The sequence below is a fragment of the Alternaria hordeiaustralica genome (genome assembly GCF_023758085.1).
Source record: "Alternaria hordeiaustralica strain BMP 2776 chromosome Unknown scaffold_20, whole genome shotgun sequence".
NCBI lineage: Eukaryota > Fungi > Ascomycota > Dothideomycetes > Pleosporales > Pleosporaceae > Alternaria > Alternaria hordeiaustralica.
The window spans coordinates 327,241-346,847 of NW_026056792.1; the positions used below are offsets into that span (position 1 = coordinate 327,241).

Below are 19,607 nucleotides of genomic sequence, written 5' to 3' on the forward strand. Positions count from 1 at the left end.
TTTTAGTAGCTTCTAAAAGTAGTTAGAAGTAATCTCTTTTTAACATAGCGTTCTATATTGTTACCTTGTCTTACTAGCTATCTACCTCACAAACCACGCTAGGCACCTGTACTAGGGGGGGGAGTGTAAGACACGACCCTTGCAAGTTCCACTGCCTTGGTATTCTAAGGCTGTATGTACTCAATGGCCACACCAACCAACACCGCCTCGTCGCATGTTTGGAGCTATTTCGATGGCTCGGCTCCTTGTGCAAAAGTGTCAAGTCATCTCATTTGGTACATGCAATCTAAATAAACGCTTTCCATGTTTCCAGCGGTGAACATAGCCCAGTGTATGCGAGAACGCCATTGAAAAGACACGCCATCCGACAATGCTTTCAGAGACCACCCTGGATAAACAAACGCCATCGCTATGTGATCAATCAGTTTACATCCTCGAATTCATCCTCTTCGCTTTCATCGCCGCCGTTGGATGCGGCTGGGGTTGCTGCTGCTGGTGTGGCAGCCGCGGAAGGAGTTGGAGCGGCGGACGCTTCCAGCTTGACACGCTTCGCTTCCGGTAGAGCACTGGGCGTGCCCACATCGACATCTTCAAACTCGTCCTCATCGTCGTCCTCGTCGTCCTCGTCGTCGTCCTCCTGCTCCTTCCTGCGGCGCTCGGCTTCGATCTGGGCGAAGACTGCATCAAGGTTCTGATTGGTGCCCATTGTATCCCCTGCCTCCGTCTTGATACTGGCATTGTCGATCCCGTCTGCCTCTTGCTTTACAGTGGTCGTATTCCCTGCCGCATCTTTGATGACAGTTGATTTTGTATGCCAAGTGGGAAGCTGGTTCTGCATGGATATTTTCTCTTGACGAGCCCGGTCCGCCGCTCGCTGCTTCTCGTTTTGCTCTGCGCTCGAGCCTATCTGCACATTGATCTTCTCTGGGCCTGTATCAATGCCTTTGACGGCGGTTGGGCGTGAGGCCGTCGTCTCGATAACCTCGACCTGCGTACCAGGGTCGACATTCCTATCTCGAGGAAGCTCGATCCTTTCGCTGATAATGTCTGGCGGTTCCAACGCTGGAAGGTTGCCCATGTCCTGAATCTTTGACATCATCTCGATCAGCGGGCCAAACAGCTTATTGAACTTGGCTGGGGTGTCGTCGACGTCGTCTGCTTGAATGTCTTGGTCGATCTCGTCTAATCGGAATCCGCATCTCGCGCAGATGAAGCCGCTGTCGTCTGGCCCAGGGTTCGTATCGGGGTGATCAAGCGCCTGCATGGTCGTGTATGTGGATTTGCATCTCAGGCATTTGAACTCGGGTTTCTCGGTAGTGGGTTTCGCGTCCCTCTTGATGCCCTCATCAATCTTGTGAATCTTGTACTTGACAGAGTCGACGGCGCGGCGCCAGTCAATGTAAAAGAACTCTCTGCTTGATGCCTTGTTTGCACCCTGGCGCAGGACATGCTGAGTGTAGGATGAACACAGCCCTGCCTCCCGAAGCTTACCCGCAACCTTGCTGACATGTTTCGAGTTCTTGCCTGCGTCGAGGATAATGGTCATGTCGGCCACGGGCAGCGCGCCGTGATAGCAGAGCGCGTCCATAATGACGATGTGCTCAGTCTCGTAGAACATACGGACGACTGTCCTGAGCAACTGCTTCACGGCTTGTACGGGATCCCCTCCGCTCTTCTCCACGGGGTCCTTGATTGCCGCGCCCATGATTGCGGTGGTGCAGGCACGGAATCGGGTTCAGCTCGGATGACGGCCGGAAAGGTGCGTGGGGGACGGACGGCTTTATTCCCATGCGCCAGCCCAAGTTGCAGACGGGACACTCGGTTTGCAACGGTCTTATGTGGATCGGGAAGGGCGCATCGTTCTCTAGCTTGTGCGATGTGCGTGCGCCGGGGGGGCTGACGAGACAGTGGGTGGTTGAGTCGAAGCGAAGGTGAAATGTTGTAAGAGTCCAGGCAGGCACGCGCGATTGAACTACCCAGGTACGCATGCGGCAGTAAGCGGTGACGCAGGCGGTGAGGCGTGCGTGCCGAGTCCACCCAAATTTAGTGCCAATCACTTCGCTGAAACTTCCACACCAACTTACCTATGACCCGCAGCTTGCTCTACCGGACAAAGCTGCTCACTCGTCTTCAGCGGCCATGTCGGACAACGAGGGACCCCGCCGCGACCATGATTCGTCGAGCCGCGACCAACGCGACAAGAAGCGCAAATGGGCCGACAAAGACCGCAGAAATGCTTCGCGGGGAGGTGGTGGACGGCACCAGCATGGAAGCCGTCCGAATAAGAAAAGAAATATGGGGCGTAAGGAACATCAGTGAGCCGTTGCCCATCTGCTCCGCGCCCGTCTCTAACTAAGCAAGCTCTACCCAACTAGACCGACGGGACCGCAATGCCGAACAACAAGCCAAGTATAAGGAGCAAGAGGAAAAGGGCGAGGACCGGCCCGCCCTGCCTGCGGCGTTCCCTGCAGAGGAAGTCGAGGCAGAAGAGCGCAGGCCGAAGCGCAAAGTTGCAGTTATGATCGGCTACTCAGGTACCGGCTACAAGGGCATGCAGATCGACTACAAGCAAAAGACCATTGAAGGAGACCTCTTCAACGCTTTTGTCGCCGCTGGCGCCATATCCAAGGCAAACGCATCCGACCCCAAGAAATCCTCCCTCGTTCGTTGCGCGCGTACCGACAAGGGTGTCCATGCAGCAGGCAACATTGTGTCGTTGAAGTTGATCATCGAAGAGGAAGATATCGTGGACAAGATCAACAGCCATCTTCCCGAGCAGATCAGGGTGTGGGGCATCCAGCGAACCATTGGCTCCTTCAGCTGTTACCAGGCGTGCGACTCACGGTGGTACGAATACTTGATCCCGACCCACTCGTTCCTCCCGCCGCACCCTTCGAGCTACCTAGGGAAAAAATTGGAGGAGTTTGCGGAGGCGGAGAACGATGTGGAGGGATACCGTGAGCGACAGGCTGAGGTAGCCGACTTCTGGCCCGAGACGGAAGAGAAGCACATCAAGCCCATTCTGGACTCGCTAGACGATTCGATACGATCCCTCGTACAAGAAGCGCTTTACAACGTTGAAGCGATCGATGCACCGCCTGGACAAGATCGTATAGTCGATGCATCGATTGATCATCAGACCAAGCAAGAGAAGCCTACGGACGTCGAAGCGGCGGAGCAAACTGCAAAGCCAGACGAAGGTGGGCTCGACACAAGCGGAAACCCACCAGACGAGGTCAAGCAAGTCATCGACACGATACAACAAAATGAACCCAGCATCACTCTCGATAGCTCCACTGACGGTTCTCGTCCCCTCCCTGAAGGCGTAGTCAACCAACCGGTCCTCGAGGAAGCCATCAAAACTCTGAAGAAGGCATACCTGGACGTCAAGAAAGCATATCGCATATCTCCCGAGCGACAAGCGCGTGTACAAGCCGCACTTGACAAGTACCTTGGAACCCACCGCTACCACAACTACACCGTGCACAAGAAGTACAATGACAAGTCCGCCCAGCGCTACATCAAGAGCTTCAAAGTCGCACCCAAGCCCATCATTATCAACGATACAGAATGGTTGAGCTTAAAGGTACACGGCCAGAGCTTCATGATGCACCAGATCCGCAAAATGGTTGGCATGGCCGCCCTGACAGTACGATGCGGTACCGATCCTGAAATCATGGACAAGAGTTTCGGTAACGAAGTTGTCCGGATACCCAAGGCCCCCGGCCTGGGCCTATTACTCGAGAGGCCGGTGTTCGACTCGTACAACGCAAAGTCTGCTAAGCAACACGGACGCGAGACGATTGACTTTGACAAGTACAACGACAAGATTGAAGACTTCAAGGAGAAGGAGATTTACCAGCGCATCTTCCGCGAAGAGGCAGAAGGCAACCAGTGAGTTCCTTTCTGGATTTCACGACACCGGACATGAACGCTAACAAGCTCTAGATTCAACACCTTCTTCACACATCTGGATAATTACAAGGACCCACAGTTCCTTTACCTGACCTCTGGTGGTATCGAAGCCACCAAGAGGAAGCGCGAAGACAAATCCACGCAACAAAAATACGAGGAGGATTCGGAGGATGAGAACGCGAGTGGTGGGGAGGGTTGAGCTACAGCGTGATTGCTAGAAGGCTATTAAGCTCCATGGCCATGGGCAAGGTTGGGATTCGCTTTCGACCCCCTTCTTATGCATAACATGCGCGTCATGAAGAATTTCCCCAATGACATCATGAGAAGAACACAAGATTTCACACATGCAGAGATTGCATACCCGTGGTACAAGTCTGTGAAGATTGCTGTATCATATCCGTGCAATTCAGTCTGAACTCGATTGGCGGGACAACGCGAGCGAAGCATGACACCGAAACGCCTCGCTTGATCATCACACATCCTTCGATTAGAAGGCCTCATAAACCCTTGCCGTCGAGATATTCCTGCACCCTCTCCAAAAGCTCAGCCTTCTTACCCCCAGTACTCTGACCCCTTGCGCCAAGCCACTGCTTCAGTACGGCTACCGTTTGCTTGCTAATCTTTCCACCATTATTCAGGTCGGCCATTTGCTGGTCAGTCATTGCTTCTTCCTCGTCTCCACTTTCGGCTTTGACTTTTGACTCTTTTTTTACCCTTTTGGGCACTGGCTTGTCGTCACTGTCTGCGCCGCCGCCAGGGCGTTTCTTTGCCGTGGGTTTAGCGCGGTGGGCAAGTGCAGACTTATGTTGCTGCTCGTATGCTGCTTGAAATTCTCTGCCGTAGTCTTCAATGTACTCGCCACAGCGCTTGTCGATTTGTTTGTAGCGAGGAATCGTTTTGTCATCAGGCTGGAGTGGGAGTTCTTCTTCCAGGGCTAGCGCTTGTAAGATGCGGTAGAACCATTGCAGGTCTGGATTGGGATACTTGGATGGGTCGTAGACACCTTTGGGTAGTTGCAATTGCTCAATGATGAGGCGCATCTTGTCTGTCAGCGCATCCGTGGTTTTGAGGGGCTGCTCTGGTGGCGTTGGGAATTGGCGGATGTCGTCAGCGAAAGGCAGGGGTACGAGCCAAAGGCCCGGTGGTGTCAACTGGTCGCCTTCCTCATTGAGCCTCTCTTCACCGGGTATAAGAGCGGCAAGTGTAGGTGCAGCGTTGCGACGTGGAATGAACCATACCAAGCCCATCTTTTGGGACTTGAGTAGCTTTTGCTGTAAAGCCGAGAAGACACGAGTGGAGCCAATGTAGTCTGCGTCGGAAGGGTAGATGAATGTTGATTTGTTCGTGTTGGCCCATAGTGGGACGCTGGAGAGAGGCTTGAAGCCAATGATCCGGATCACAGGCTCCCCAAAACATTGTCTTATCTGTGTAATCTCTTCGGGCGTAAAGGTGATTGCATCGCCGCCAAACTTGTACGCCTTGCGCATCTCCGTCTTTTCCATGGCCCGCGCCGAATCGCCTGCCAGTTGTTGTGTTGACGAAGTCGCTATCTGTGGCTTTTCACCTCCAACCCAAACGTAGCACGACTTGACATGTTCCTGGCGCTTGATGAGAATATATCCTTTCACCCCGATGCGAAGATCAGGACCGAGCTCCATGGGCAGCGAGAACAGAGCGCGACGGGGTGTGGCTTTGGAATTGATGGAGGATATGAGCTGCTTGAGGAGCGAAATGCCTTCGCCGCTCTTCGCAACTTTGGTGGTCGACGGTAGAGTAACGGGGGCTTCGGGATCGGATGGTGATGTGGGATATACAAGATCATCGAAGAAGCGCGATCGGTCAAAGGTATGATCTGGCTGTGAGATGGGAAACAGGTCAATGGTGCAGCCGAGGTCATACAAATCACGTGCTCGGGTGACTGCCGTGTCCTTGTCTGCCTTGACTTTGATCGGATAGTCGTTGTCCGTCACCACGAACAGGCGTCTTGACGAGAAGTTTGGCGCCTTTGTAGTGAAGATCTGGTTTGCACAGAACAGTACCGTTGCTATGCTGGCACCGTCCCTGGCAGGCTTCAATATCTCTTCAGCCTCGTCTTCGTTTTCGACCATATCCCTGAGCCTCTTGACGTCCTGAGCGGACGGGACGTCAAGGTCTGCAAGGAGGTAGCAGTTTTGAAACGTGTTGTCACCGTCCTTCAAGTCCGTCTTCTCGGTACCGAAAAGCAGTATGCCCATCATGTCGTTTGGGTTCGAGATGATGCGCTGCTGCATCAGCAGGTAGGCGCATTTCAACGCAGTAGACGTGGGGGAGTCGCGCTCGGCTTTCTTGTCTTCTGACTTGGGCGGTTGCTCAAGCATGGTAGGACTGACGTCGATTGCGAAGAGAACGGCGTCTTTGATAGTCTTGTAGCTCTACATGCTGTCAGTGACGCTTGCCAATGCCAAAGCTGGAACGGGAGCGTACAGAGTCGTCAATCTCCTCCTCTTCGTCTTCTTCTTCACGTGGTCGATTGTCCTGTGGAGCCGCCATGATGCCCGTCGCGTTCAGCTCGAGTGAGGTTTACTTGCTGTATTGTCGAAGTGCAGCTCAGCTGGGCGATGGCACCTGTGGCATTGGGGCCGCAGCAGGCTGTCAAGCACAGGCCGGTGCAACGCGGGACAGTAGCCTAGGCAGCAGAGCGGAACGCGCGCACTAGCTCCAACACGTCGGCACGTGTCTGCGAGGCTGCTGTGGGGCAAGCCCTAGCGTCCGATCGCCAGCCACGATCGTCATCAACGGCCAACAAGACTGCTGCCATTGGCCAGAGCTTTCTCCGACTTGCTCTTCCGAGCATTATTCACGCTGTTGTTCTGGCCTCGGCATCTTCTCCTCGACACATCACTGCGGGAAGACGCCCTCTTTCTCGTCACACACCTCGCAATGGCTCTCCGCGTATCCTGTTCCCGCGCTGCAAAGCGTGCAACGTCCACCACACCCGCCACATCCATCATCTCGTCGTACAGTGCACAATGGAGGAGAGGCAACGCGACAGTCGCCCCTACGCAGATGACGCCCGGCTCAAAGGGGCCGACCGCCATGGTTTTCATGAACATGGGCGGGCCGTCAACAACGGATGAAGTGCATGGCTTCCTGAGCATGTTGTTTGTACGTAATCGGTCCAAGCGCATCATCGATTCTCAGCTTACGGAGTGTAGGCCGACAAGGACTTGATTCCCCTCGGACCCCTCCAAAACTATATTGGCCCCTACATTGCGCGGAGACGAACACCAAAAATTCAGAAGCAGTATGCGGAGATCGGTGGCGGATCGCCCATCAGGAAATGGTCGGAATACCAAGCCGCGGAGATGTGCAAGATCCTCGACAAGACCTCACCTGAAACTGCTCCCCACAAGCCCTATGTCGCGTTCCGCTACGCAAATCCCCTCACCGAAGATACCTACAAGCAATTGCTAGCAGACGGCTTTGGAGGAGGAAAGGGCGGCCGTGCCGTAGCCTTCACACAGTACCCGCAATACTCCTGCTCGACCACCGGCTCCTCTCTCAACGAGCTCTGGAAATGGAGGACAAGACTGGAAGGCAAGCGTGCAAACGGAGAGACTGGTCAAGAGGTGGAGCCCGAAGGCGCCATCAAGTGGAGTGTGATTGACCGCTGGCCGGCGCACCCAGGTCTGGTTGAAGCCTTTGCCCAACACATCGAGAAGAAGCTGGCCGAGTACCCAGTCGAGAGACGAGACGGCGTTGTCATTCTCTTCTCCGCACACAGTCTCCCCATGACCGTTGTCAACCGCGGCGACCCATACCCGTCTGAAGTGGCAGCGACCGTATACGCCGTTATGCAACGCCTCCAGATGAAGTACAGATATCGTCTCGTGTGGCAGTCACAGGTCGGCCCTCAACCTTGGCTCGGAGCACAAACCTCCGACACTGTCAAGGAATACATGAAGAAGGGCCACACAGACATGCTCCTCGTACCCATCGCCTTCACCAGCGACCATATCGAGACACTATACGAACTCGACAAGGAGGTCATTGGCGAGGATGCGGAAGGGCACGAGGGTGTCAAACGTGTCGACAGCTTGAACGACAGTCCCGTCTTCATCGAAGCGCTCGCGAACATCGCCAAGGCACATTTGCAGAGCGGGCAGGCTTGCAGCCCACAGATGATTCTCAGGTGTCCAAAGTGCACAAGCGAGAGGTGCTTGGCACAAAAGGAGTTCTTCGCTGGTCAGACACAACACATTGACCCTCCCACAGCATAGACCGTGTCTTGGTTGTTGGAGTTTGACATGTGTAGATATATAGCCAACGAAGATGTACTATTACTCTCGCTATGCCAGATATTATGCAAACTGCATCTTCAGCACTTGAGGTATTGTTCTCGTCACCACTGCATTCTCTGCGGGGATCCGGCGCACGGAGGCGCTAGTAGCACCTTTGGACAAAAGCGAATGATCTATCCTTTTTAAAAACTCACATCTCGAAACCAACGTCACTCTACGTGCATCACAAAGAGCAAAACTGAATGGGATTCTAAGAAATGTCATTCAATGCAAGACTGCGCTCCCTAGCTGTTACACGCATGTAGAAGCCTCTAAATCCTAGAATTACAGATCCCTCTCATCACCTAACCGTGTCTCCAATCATGACCCCGTGAAAAGCCGAAGAGCTTTATGCTGTCCTGGCAACAGGCTTCTTCTCACCACCCATGTCGTGTTCAGTGTAGTAGAAGTTCTCTTCTGGGATGCGTCCCCTCAGGAACTCAGGCTCCGAACCACGAACGTAGATGTCCTCGTATAGTACCTTGCCAGTAGCCTCGGGGACAGCCATCTTCTCCGCAATAGCAACCTCCTCGTCGACCTCAGAACGTGCTTGCTTGTCAATCGACTTGAGCTCCTCCTCAGAAGTAACGCCCCAGTCGAGGAGCTTCTGCTTGAGGCCGGCAATGGGGTCATTGGTGCTGCGCATGCGCTGGATCTCCTCACGAGTCTTTGATTGTTCGTCAGTACATGCTTTGTGATGTTGTAGAGCGGTGTGACTTACTCGGTATGTGGTTCCAGGGTCAGACATGGAGTGTCCTCCGTAACGGTAGGTGACATATTCGTAGACAAGGGGACCCTTGCCGGCGGCGGCATACTCCTTTCCGTACTTGACAGCGGCCTTGACGGCGAGGACATCCATACCGTTGATCTTCAGACCAGGGATGTACTGTCCACGCTTGTAGTAGTCGGTGAGGGCGGATGAGCGGTTAGCGGCGGTTCCCATACCGTACTTGTTGTCTGCGGGGTGTTAGTAAATCCGGCGCATGTCCACGTGGTGTTTGTACGCACTCTCGCAGCCAAAGATGACGGGCAAGTTCCAGAGCTTGGCCATGTTGAACGCCTCAAAGACCTGGCCCTGGTTGGAAGCACCGTCTCCGTACAGAGCCAGGGTGACGTTCTTCTTGTTCTCGTACTGGCAGGCAAAGGCAATACCAGCGCCGACGGGGACCTGGGCACCGACGATACCGTTACCACCGTAGAAGCCGGGGGCAAACATGTGCATAGAGCCACCCTTTCCGTACGCGATGCCCTCCCTCCTGCCGAGGAGTTCGCCGATGATGGACTTGACAGATGCGCCGCGCATCAGAGCGAAGCCGTGGCAGCGGTAGGCGGTGATGAGATGGTCGGCGCGCTCGATGGCGTGTTCGATACCGACGGCGACGGCTTCTTGGCCGGTGGACAGATGGCAGAAACCCCGAATCTTCTTCTCCTTGTAGAGCCTGTCGGCGGCCATTTCCATGCGTCTGTTGCCTGTTAGACGCTGATCGTGTTCGCATCCCGGCATGACGGGTGTTCCTACCGTACGGCGACCATGTCGTAGTACATCTTTTTGAGCTCCTTCTTGGTGACGTTCATTGTGTACGGCGGCGGGTCGAGCTCGTACGTCTCAAAGGCCTCGTCGGAGAGGCGGATCTCGAACGGCTTGTCGTCCTCCTGCACACAGTCAACGGTCCATTGCTTGCTCCACAGCCACACGGCTGGCTGGCTGCGTGTCCTCTTACCGATGGCACATTGGCCGGGTCCGTGTGCGATGAGGCCGCATCCGTCGTCACGAACCTGAAGGCGGGTCGCGCCGCTGGGGCCACGGCATTGCGGCGGAAGGGCGACGCAATGCTCCGCCTGATTGTCCTGGACAGCATTGTGAGGTGTGGGGGAAGCAGCCGAGGGGGAGGCGTGGGTATGCCGTGGGTATGCCGTGAGGTTCAGAGGGTGTTGATTCGAAAAGTTGCTCAGCTCCCGCCAGCTCGGGGATCCGCTTTGGCGCTAAGCCGTTACCGTCCGCCAACGCCATTCTCAGCACATCCCGATTCTCTCCGACTCAACACCTCCCAACGCATCGCAACTTCATCACCTGCACCTTTCCATCGTTACTGCGCTATCAAATACCATGCGTATGCATAAGCTGCATACAACCGGCCGCAAATGCAGGACGTGATGCCACCCTCTCAAAAGCACGGAAATAAGACTGTCTCAGCATCCCTGCCTATTAGATCTCGCAATCACTCCAACCTGAGCATATAACTAAGCCATGTAGCTAACCTTATACAGGACAATTGGTCGCTAGGCGCCGAAACACACAAGTCCGCAAGAGCGCGTAACAACCCTCGAACCTTGCCAGTTCCTGGCGCTTGATGATACCCAGGTAGCGCGCGATTGACTCGAGACGTGTACAGAACCAATGAGGGACTTCGATTTCGGTTGTGATGTCCTGTTCTTAGACTTCGCCTGATCCGTCGCTCATAACAGCATGAGTACGATGCAGCCCACCCTGACAAGGGGCGCATACGCGCTATCGCAAAGGAATAAATAAACCTAGTTGACGTTGATGTAGTCTCAAACATTCAGGAATTTCGCTCATCGGCATTAACTACATCATTGAAGAATAGCTATGTCAGCGTGCACACAAAAGCCATGATAGCCCCAAGCCTACGAGAAGCATCATCTACTTCCTACCTTACTTCTTTCAAACACGAGCCACTTAACTACAGGAGGGGCGCAATCAGGCTACTCCAAATCCTCCCGCACCTTTCGATCGATGGACACATACAATGTGAGATCTGGCATGACAGTGTCAAAGCGAGCTACACCTGCCTCTCCTACGTCTGGGGACCAGACAAGATACAGCGGCAGATTCTAGTCAATGGCAAAATTGTTTCGGTACGAGAGAATCTTTACAACTTCATGCGCGTTGCGCAGTCGAAATACGCAAACCCGGCACGAACCTTTTGGATCGACGCTCTGTGTATCGACCAAGATTCAATTCACGAAAAAAACCACCAAGTCGCCCAGATGGGCTCCATCTACGCGAACTCCGTCGAAGTAATCTCCTGGCTCGGATTCAATCAGAGTATCGGTCGCGCGTTTGCATTTGCCTTGGAGTTGAGCAAGGAATCTCGACACGAGATACGAGACTCTCGTGCCAAACAAAGCGCCAAATGGTTCGAACGCAACAAGCAGACCAATGGCCAGCTCAAGAAAGACTGGCTGGCGGTTGTAGAAGACCAATATTGGACTCGCGCATGGATTACGCAAGAGATATTGCTCGCGCAGAATCTTAATTTACTCGTCAACGATCTTGAAGTCACGCCCATGCAGATTGCTGGGTGTGCCCTCGGGCGGCTTAACTACATCAACAACTTGGAGGGAGATGCCAGCATTGATAACATGAATCTGAGCCCCAAAACTCGCGTCTTCAAGCACTACATGTACTCCATATGTATTCAAACCCCAAGACCCTACGAAAGAAAACTCGTCAACTACTTCAATCGCCTACCAGGTCGGCAAAGTTACCATTTCCATGACAGAGTCTATTCACTTCTCCCGCTTGCCACAGATGCATCGAGCATCAAGGTCGACTATGGTATTTCGCGGTCAGAACTTTTGCATCAGGTTATAAGCCTCTACAAAACAAAGATGTGCATATGTACATGGTTCTACATGGCAGATATGCTGGACTGTTACCATATCCCCGACTCAAAAAGCCGTGACGATGGATCAGGCGCAACCCCAGTATTCAGATTGCCTATGAAACCAGTCCACGCAGACTTTGTTATGGGTGAGAATGCGAAGGATTGGTATAGTGCGTGTTCAGAGTGCACAAGAAAACTTTCTTCTTTCGATGCGAAACAGCAAACAACATTTTGTATCGAGCCTCTGTGCGACAATGTCCAACGCGGTCGCTGGTATGCTCATAACATCCAAGGCGGTCACTTATACGTTTACAAAACCAAAGTCGGAAATTACGAGATCAAAAGAGAGGGTGATACCACTGCCTACGAAGTAGTAAACTTCCAACCCGGGACCCCCAATTCCCCCAGCACTGATATCGAACTTGGATGGGGAAGTTCGCCAGAGTTGTACGATGTCTTCCTCACTGGTGATGTCTTAATGAAGCTGTTCATGTACCCCGAGCAGAAGCTCAGAAAGGCAGTGCCGTTGAGTGTTTGCATCAGGGCACAGGGCGATGCGGCCAATATGGAGCTTTGTTAGGTAAATTTGTGGATATGACGCACATGTCACTGGGTGAGCGCCACCATGCATCGTAAGGGACGTATAGAATGTATTGCGAGTTTCGTGTGTCTTGCTTGTAAACGACGGTGCCAAAGTGACTGCACATGCTGTTTTCCTGTGCTTTTGTCGTTGTACCGAGCCACCGCACACCATGTGGTGAGCATGGAAAAAATAGTAAACTATTTTGTGACTCATGTTGCTTTTACCAATCCAGCCGAAGCGATCTGACCCGGTACTCCATGACCCGACTGTTGGCTTTGTCACAATTTTCTTGTGCTCAGTTAGGATTCCTCTGCTCTCATGCCCTTGGGCGCTTGGAAGCAGCAGGGAGGCGACAAACAGAAGGTACATTGCTGATGCTGAAATCACATTAGTCACAACAACGACGTTGTGACGTGTGGAGATTCACGAGACCACTCCAGATTACCAAAGGAGTTGTACCGTATGTTGCGTATAGAAAACGTAATAGAAAGGTTGTTCTGAGGCGCTTGGCACTATTGAGACCTGACAGAGAATGTATGAGAATCCTGAGTGTACGTGATCCAACGTTGTTGCTGCAATGGAGTTAGGAAGATAGTACAAGATAGTGAGCATAAGATACTTGCCTTTGCAATGGAATAGCCAAGCCTCAAGACTCTCTCCATTCGGTTCTTGACCGTGCTTGCTAACTCCAGATATCGCTCCTCCTCATCATGCTCCCTTTCGAACCAGGTCTTGGGAAAGTAGCCGTCCGCCCAGATCAAGCCTCGCACGAGGTAATCTTCTGGCAGAGGCAGCTCGTCGCCTCTCTCGCCGTCTGCGGGAAACACATTCGAAGCTAACAAAGCATCAATGCTTGGTGTTTGCGCTTGCGACTGACTTTGGATTTGGTTCTCAGTCTTGACTAACGCATTCAGGAAAGCAACCAGTTCAGCCCAAGGAGCGTCTGCAATGAGATCAGAAACGTATTGACTGAAAGCAAAGATAGAAAGGAAAGCGAGCATGACGTGTACGTGAGGAAGCACGTTCTTGTCGCCAATGCGGCGGAGAACAAGGGCAAAGGTCTCGTTCGTGATGATCTTGGCGTTGCTGAACGATTCACGCTTTGCCCAGCCCTCTTTGAGAGCTTTCGCGATCGCGTTTCCGTCCATCGATGGCTTCATGGGATTCTGTTGGTCAGCCGGGGAGGCACTGCGGATCTTATCTTCGATCGCACTTTGAGGAGACTCCTGCGCTTTTTGGTAAATCGGATTGAGGAAAGCTTGGCGAAGAAGGTTGGCGCTTATCCCATATTCAAACCAGCCGGCAATATTGGTAACCGCGATGTATACACCCTGCTCCTTCCATTTTGCTGTCACACGACCAATGTGATTGTCCAGGTTTCCGATGAAGTCCGCCTTCGCGTCCATGAACTCAGTTGTATGCTGATGCTTCTGCCCCTGAGCCGTGTCCACACAAGACTCCTCGAATTGCAGCCCGTGTGCTTTGATGAAGTTGGTGTCGATCGCTAAGGCATGTGTGAGAGGTGCGCCTGCACGACCAAGAATAGGATCCAGTAGAGTCAAGATTGACTCTCGCGCGCTCTGGAATGGTTTGACGCAGGTCAGAGACCTAGAGTAGTAGTACATTTGCTGGAGAGCATTTGGTCGTGCCAAGATAGCGAGGTGGTGATATAGACGACCCACAGTAGGATTCTTATCGGCAGCTTTGGTGTACCAAGAGCGCGCGACGCCTGCCCAAGTCTCACGGTCCCGGACATCTTCGTCCTCAATCGCCATCCGATATCGGCCAAGGTCTCCGAGGCACTCGATCCATGTATCCTCGAAAGCTGGGACGGTTTCGTACAACAAAGCCATCATCTGATACGCCAAATAGATGAATGCCAGCATATAATCTATACTGTCAGGAAGACGCCGCCGAAGTAACTCCAAGAAGGAATGGATACCATGTTTCCACATGCGTGCAGGCATCGAGTATTTGGCGGCAAGACGTCGGAGAGCCGGCGATGCAGAGGGATGCTGACTAGCTAAGAAAAAGTCATGATGCTCATGTAATAGCGTCCGGTGAAGAGCGATCAAAGCTTGCCAATGATCCGACGCAAGTTTGGTATCACCATCTTGCGCAGCTGCGGCTTGTGCGCGATCCACATGTATACACTTGGTCTCCACCATGGTTAATCCTGCGTAAATAGACTTCACTTCCGACGCAAGTTGCTCTTGCGAAATGGGTCGACTATCAGGCTGCAATAGTAAACCAGGGTATCGGGGATCATAGCGTTGAAGTTCTATAAGACCTGGTTGGCGTTGAGATTGTTGGGGCTTAGGAGTAGTTCGTTGCTGTGTATGAGCAGGGGACTGAGTTTGCGGTGATTGTAAGTGACTGCTCTTCGTAGCTTCGGCTGACCACTCGCTGGACGGCTCGGGTGTCGTCTGGTATGGAGACGAGGTAGACTTGGCGTTTTGTTTAGGATCAAAAAGGCGTGCATCCTGTGGTCTCGACCGTGTCCTTTCCGAAACAACAGTTTGTGGAATTTGCCTAGAGAACTCGGGACCAGCCACTTCCACGTGAGACGGACCCTTCCCTCTGGGGCTGGTGAACTCATGTTCTGCCGGTCGTTTCCTTCCAGAGGGCGGTGAGTTCTGCCTGGAAGCCTTTCCCGAATCTATAGTAAGAGCCGCGATATCAGGCGCTGACCGGTCTCCAACAGTTGCGGCTGCTGAGTGATCAGATCTGCTAACCATATTAAACGCTGATCTAGCAAATGCCTGTACAGCAGCTTGGCCTGTACTCACTTGAATTTCAGGCTTAGCTGTCGAAACTTCTCTCTTGCCTGTCGCGGAGACAAGCCTTCAAACTCGTCGCGATGGTCTATCTTGCCGTGGTCATACAGCTGGTCGGCACTCGGAAAGACGCGTCCCTCATGACCGGGGTAAGGGCACGCGTGGGCCCTGATGATTGGACTCTGAGTTTTCAGCGCCTGCGCGAATTTGGTCTGGACGAGTTCACCGGTGTCCATAATGCGGCTGAATGTCTCAGGTGTAGGATTCGCGTTCGTATTCCGATCTCCGTATTTGGCGTGGGGAGCGATGTGATCTGATTGGATGAAGTTTTGGAGCGCACATACCCACTCGTGCGCGCACACCCAGCCTCAGCGTGGACTGTATCCTGATGACCTGGACTACGCAGTCTCCAATAAGATCCGGCAAGCTTGTACACTGTCGCATACGCGTCCGATGCTCTGCGCTCAAGTTCAAGGGGTCGGACTGCGTACGTTGACGAGGTAGTGCGAGGCCTCCGGTTTGGCTAGATGCGACGTCCGGGACGACAGGGACAGCAACCTCGCGTACAACAGAACGCAGAAATAGAAGAAAAAAGCTGTTTGACGTAAGATCTCCAACTCGAAGACTGAGATTGAATCTTGGGAGTGTCCCCCAGGGTGGGCATTAACACAATATAAGATGCGGCTCTGCTGTGGTTCGCCTACTAGGCAACAAGGCAAAAGAAGGCAAACGTCCCCGGGCACCGGACATGATTTCCTGCACGCCACCGTTATACCTGCGTCAAAGGGCGTCGTCGACTTTGGTGTCAACACGTCGCCTACTTGTAAGAAACCTCCTGCTCGGTTTGGTGGGCGGTCGTTGCCTACTTATGCTCGTTCCGTCTGCGGCTCTGCTGCTTGCTTTCGCCATCACCATGATGGGGGCCACATGAGCCCCACATTCTCGTCTGCTCCATCGAGGTTAGCGTTCCACATTATGAAAGCAACCCGGAACGGCATGCCCATGCATACACCATCCATCCAATGAATACCTAGACACTGTCGCTTATCATCAAAAGTTCATCCATCGAATGCCGTAGGTGCCAGCGCTCCTCACCTACGGCAAGGCAAGTCTTGCAACGTAGACCATAGTGTTTTTCGACTCTGCCTCACACCGGTTAACTACATGTTCCTGTGTATCTGCGTGCATGTACCGTGTAGTCCTCCATCTTGCTTGCTTCAGCTCATCGTCGAGAGTCCCGCTAGCCACAACACAGCCGCGAAGTCAATACTGACGCGTCTGCGACATCCTCACGCTTCAAATCTGAAGCCAACTATCCCCGCAAAAGACCTTGCGACAGTCATCGTAAGCCGAAGCCAGATAACGTACACGAAGACTGATTTGCTCAGATTTTACGAAGCGGGATGGAATTTTCGAGGCCTACGTCCTTGGTCCCACCAGAATGCAGGGTGTTGCCTTGTACATAGCAGATCTGCCGACGAACAGGGAGTGTCATCTGTTTGCCTGCGCAAGGTGTCACATGTACGCCGAGTATGTTGTATCAGTACTAATTTCCGACAGTCCGCTTGGACGACGACTCGATCATCGTGGGCGCTACAAACGCTTGCACGGGACGATACTGCTTCCACAACCGATGCGTGGCCATTATGTGCCGGGTCCCCGATTACCTACGTGGTATTAGCTTGGATACCAATGAACGGTGGCCACGCTTTCGGTATTGGCCCGAAGGCACACAGCGCTCATTGCGCCCTCTCACGAAACACGAGGCACGAGGCACGAGGCATTGCTGGCAAGCGCTTAGAGAAGGCTGCTAACACGCGTCCTAATCTTCATATTCCCAAAGACCGGTGCGCCTCAATGCATGCCCTTTTGGTCGAAAGATACAATGCCATTACGTCCTTTTCGTCACCTGTATTCACCAGGGCCCAAACAAATCAAGACATGCGATTGGTCAAGTAACCAATCCCATTTTCACCAACAACAATATCTTTGCCTTGGGTCTTCGCCAGCTGGTGCGGCAGAACAACAAGTCCTTCCTGGTCCGGTCAGGCATCGCTCAGTGAATAATCCAATTGTAGGTAGACGCGACTTCCACAGCGACCATTGTTGAAGTCGTTCCGTAATATTAAGAAGCACTGCGCACAAGACTCTCAACCAATCAAGCGCACTATCATTGTGCTATGAGCTGTTGATCTAGGTGTATGCAATCGGGCAAACCGTGATAGCGACCTGAAACACTCATATCCTCTACCCATACGCATGTTAGCTGACCGTACCTAGGTCAAATAGAGCACGAACCAGCATGGTCATCATCTCGCAACGGAAAACCAATCATGTTCAGGGAACTTTGATCACAAGCCATCATCACCAAGTCAGCTCCGGCATTGCCGCTGGCTGTCGTAAACTAAGCGGTATGTGCTACACCAGATCAGGCGTAGTTGCTCCTGCGCTGTCGTCTGAACATGGCCGTTACAGAAAGCATGGCGTTTTCTCTGGACTAAATCATGTCGTGTATCGACACGCGAAGCGTCTTGAAGGGACTACTCAGCATCGTGTGCTATACACTAAAGATCTGCTGATTGTGGGGTGCAAGACTACCCTCGAATGAGGACTGAATAGGCATCTCGATGGCCGCTCAATATGCGCATAGTCAGCATGCGAAAGAAAAGCCCATATGTGCAACCAGTTGAAAATCATGGTGTTGCACACAGTCTGTTGCCTGACAAGCACAATGCCTTCTGGGCTTCGTTCCAATAAGTGTATACGCGCATTCATTATAGCTTTCAAAGGGAGTGGTACGGTTTGATGAGGGGAAACTGCACGAGCAGGCCGATCACAGGGATGTTTCATCGTTTCTAGTGTTCAATTATGCGCCCTGATCACCCCGGATTACTGGAACCTTTTCTCGTGCACGCAACACCGAGTCTAGCAACTACATATGATTAAATTTGACGCGTTTCTAAGCTAAGTGTGCCATCTCTGTACGTACTAATCGATGATGAACTAGGTGAACAGCTATGCAGCTGGAATCCACAGGAGAAGTCCCAGCCACGGCCGTTTCAACATAGCAGAGGCGTGTTATGTGATAGTGATGGAGCGGCTACATTGCTCCCAGCGTAGGCCAACAGTCATACAGAGCCCAGAGAACTGGGCCATCCTCGGACATGGTACGCAAGGCGGGGTAATCTGCCTACGGCAGTCCCGCGGCCCAACAACCCTCATACCCATACCGCTTATATCTGTGTTTACCGGAGCCGACCAAGTAGCAACCCATATCATGACATAATTTGTGAGCCATTGAGACCTCTTGTGCATTGAAAGACTATTTTTCAGCCGTCGACTGCGATGCATCAGACGACGAAATGGGCAGTCCAAGTGTATCAAGAGTCTATCAAAGGCCAATGAGCAGTTCTAGAAGGGCAACTGGAACAAGGCTGACCCAGAAATGAGTCGAAGACGCGAAGAGGGCTGAATCAGGGCCACGTTCTCACACCTGTGTATTCCTCAAGCAATAGCCCTTGCGACGCCGTTTCTCATAGAGTAACCCGGGAACATCAATCCACTTAAATTTGCCAATCCCATTTGAGTGTCCAAGAATACTGTGAAGACATGTCAAAGACAGTATACGGGGTTAGAAGCCGATGCATACTAATTACGAGTGCGGATCGATTACCTAGGTACCTCAAAGACTGCAGCCCCACACCGCGATGGAGCCTTGTTCTCACAAGGTCCAGAGGTCGCATATGTCGTTGTTTCTGTTGCTCGCTGGAAGGCTCCCAATCAGTTCGCAATACTTACGGACTATATTATGTGCCTGCGGGCCGATACACCTTGCATTCTGTGCCCTGCATGTCAGCCCTCAAGCCCAGTGAAGGACAAAGTGTAGATACCCTACCATAACCTGCTACTACCGGCTTGTAGCGCACTACATTGGTCGGCTGCACCCGATGCTAGTCCGCGAGGTGCAGTATGCCGTACCCTACCTTGATTCAAGAAGCAGGTAATCGAAAGATGGTACAGTCACAAAGTAAGCTTGGTTTGATCACACGCAACCTCGCACGACCTCAGGCGCGGACTTCTTGATGGATAGAATAGCGCATCGCTGATCAATGAACCCGAGGCGCGAGGGAGTGGGCCGCTTGGAATCGACTTTGGGGCAACATCGTGTATAAAGATGTTGATAAGACGTCGCAGTTCCTCTGGTCTATATTAGCTCTCCGGATACAGTCTGATGACGGACCCCACGGTAGTGCACACCTAGGCAGCCCCAACCTGCAATATCACCTGGATCTCCAACCTCTGAAGGTTGCTTCTGACTGATTTACCAGGAAATACCCATGGACTAAATTAAAACGAGAAGGCGACGTCGTAGCGATGGCGAAAC

The 19,607-nt window shown here is 52.7% G+C and overlaps 7 protein-coding genes across 7 annotated transcripts; 3 read left to right on the forward strand and 4 right to left on the reverse strand.

The window, feature by feature from the left end:
- Positions 1 to 421: 421 nt before the first annotated feature.
- On the reverse strand, positions 422 to 1,705 carry J4E84_008209 (uncharacterized protein; the record flags this gene model as incomplete). The annotated part of the gene is made up of 1 exon (XM_049390786.1): positions 422 to 1,705. The coding sequence occupies one exon, from the start codon at positions 1,703 to 1,705 to the stop codon at positions 422 to 424; it is 1,284 nt and encodes a 427-aa protein (XP_049241493.1).
- A 434-nt stretch (positions 1,706 to 2,139) lies between these two features.
- Positions 2,140 to 4,114, forward strand: J4E84_008210 (uncharacterized protein; the record flags this gene model as incomplete). The annotated part of the gene is made up of 3 exons (XM_049390787.1): positions 2,140 to 2,315; positions 2,362 to 3,894; positions 3,949 to 4,114. The coding sequence occupies 3 exons, from the start codon at positions 2,140 to 2,142 to the stop codon at positions 4,112 to 4,114; spliced, it is 1,875 nt and encodes a 624-aa protein (XP_049241494.1).
- A 298-nt stretch (positions 4,115 to 4,412) lies between these two features.
- KU70 (ATP-dependent DNA helicase II subunit 1) lies at positions 4,413 to 6,444 on the reverse strand (the record flags this gene model as incomplete). Its single annotated transcript, XM_049390788.1, has 2 exons — positions 4,413 to 6,326; positions 6,379 to 6,444. The coding sequence occupies 2 exons, from the start codon at positions 6,442 to 6,444 to the stop codon at positions 4,413 to 4,415; spliced, it is 1,980 nt and encodes a 659-aa protein (XP_049241495.1).
- A 390-nt stretch (positions 6,445 to 6,834) lies between these two features.
- On the forward strand, positions 6,835 to 8,174 carry J4E84_008212 (uncharacterized protein; the record flags this gene model as incomplete). The annotated part of the gene is made up of 2 exons (XM_049390789.1): positions 6,835 to 7,059; positions 7,110 to 8,174. 2 exons carry the CDS (start codon positions 6,835 to 6,837, stop codon positions 8,172 to 8,174), a joined length of 1,290 nt encoding a protein of 429 aa, XP_049241496.1.
- A 409-nt stretch (positions 8,175 to 8,583) lies between these two features.
- On the reverse strand, positions 8,584 to 10,093 carry PDA1 (alpha subunit of pyruvate dehydrogenase; the record flags this gene model as incomplete). The annotated part of the gene is made up of 5 exons (XM_049390790.1): positions 8,584 to 8,901; positions 8,956 to 9,191; positions 9,243 to 9,697; positions 9,754 to 9,887; positions 9,956 to 10,093. The coding sequence occupies 5 exons, from the start codon at positions 10,091 to 10,093 to the stop codon at positions 8,584 to 8,586; spliced, it is 1,281 nt and encodes a 426-aa protein (XP_049241497.1).
- Positions 10,094 to 10,865: 772 nt separating this feature from the next.
- Positions 10,866 to 12,443, forward strand: J4E84_008214 (uncharacterized protein; the record flags this gene model as incomplete). The annotated part of the gene is made up of 1 exon (XM_049390791.1): positions 10,866 to 12,443. The coding sequence occupies one exon, from the start codon at positions 10,866 to 10,868 to the stop codon at positions 12,441 to 12,443; it is 1,578 nt and encodes a 525-aa protein (XP_049241498.1).
- Positions 12,444 to 12,958: 515 nt separating this feature from the next.
- On the reverse strand, positions 12,959 to 14,071 carry J4E84_008215 (uncharacterized protein; the record flags this gene model as incomplete). Its single annotated transcript, XM_049390792.1, has 1 exon — positions 12,959 to 14,071. The coding sequence occupies one exon, from the start codon at positions 14,069 to 14,071 to the stop codon at positions 12,959 to 12,961; it is 1,113 nt and encodes a 370-aa protein (XP_049241499.1).
- Between the last annotated feature and the right edge of the window lie 5,536 nt (positions 14,072 to 19,607).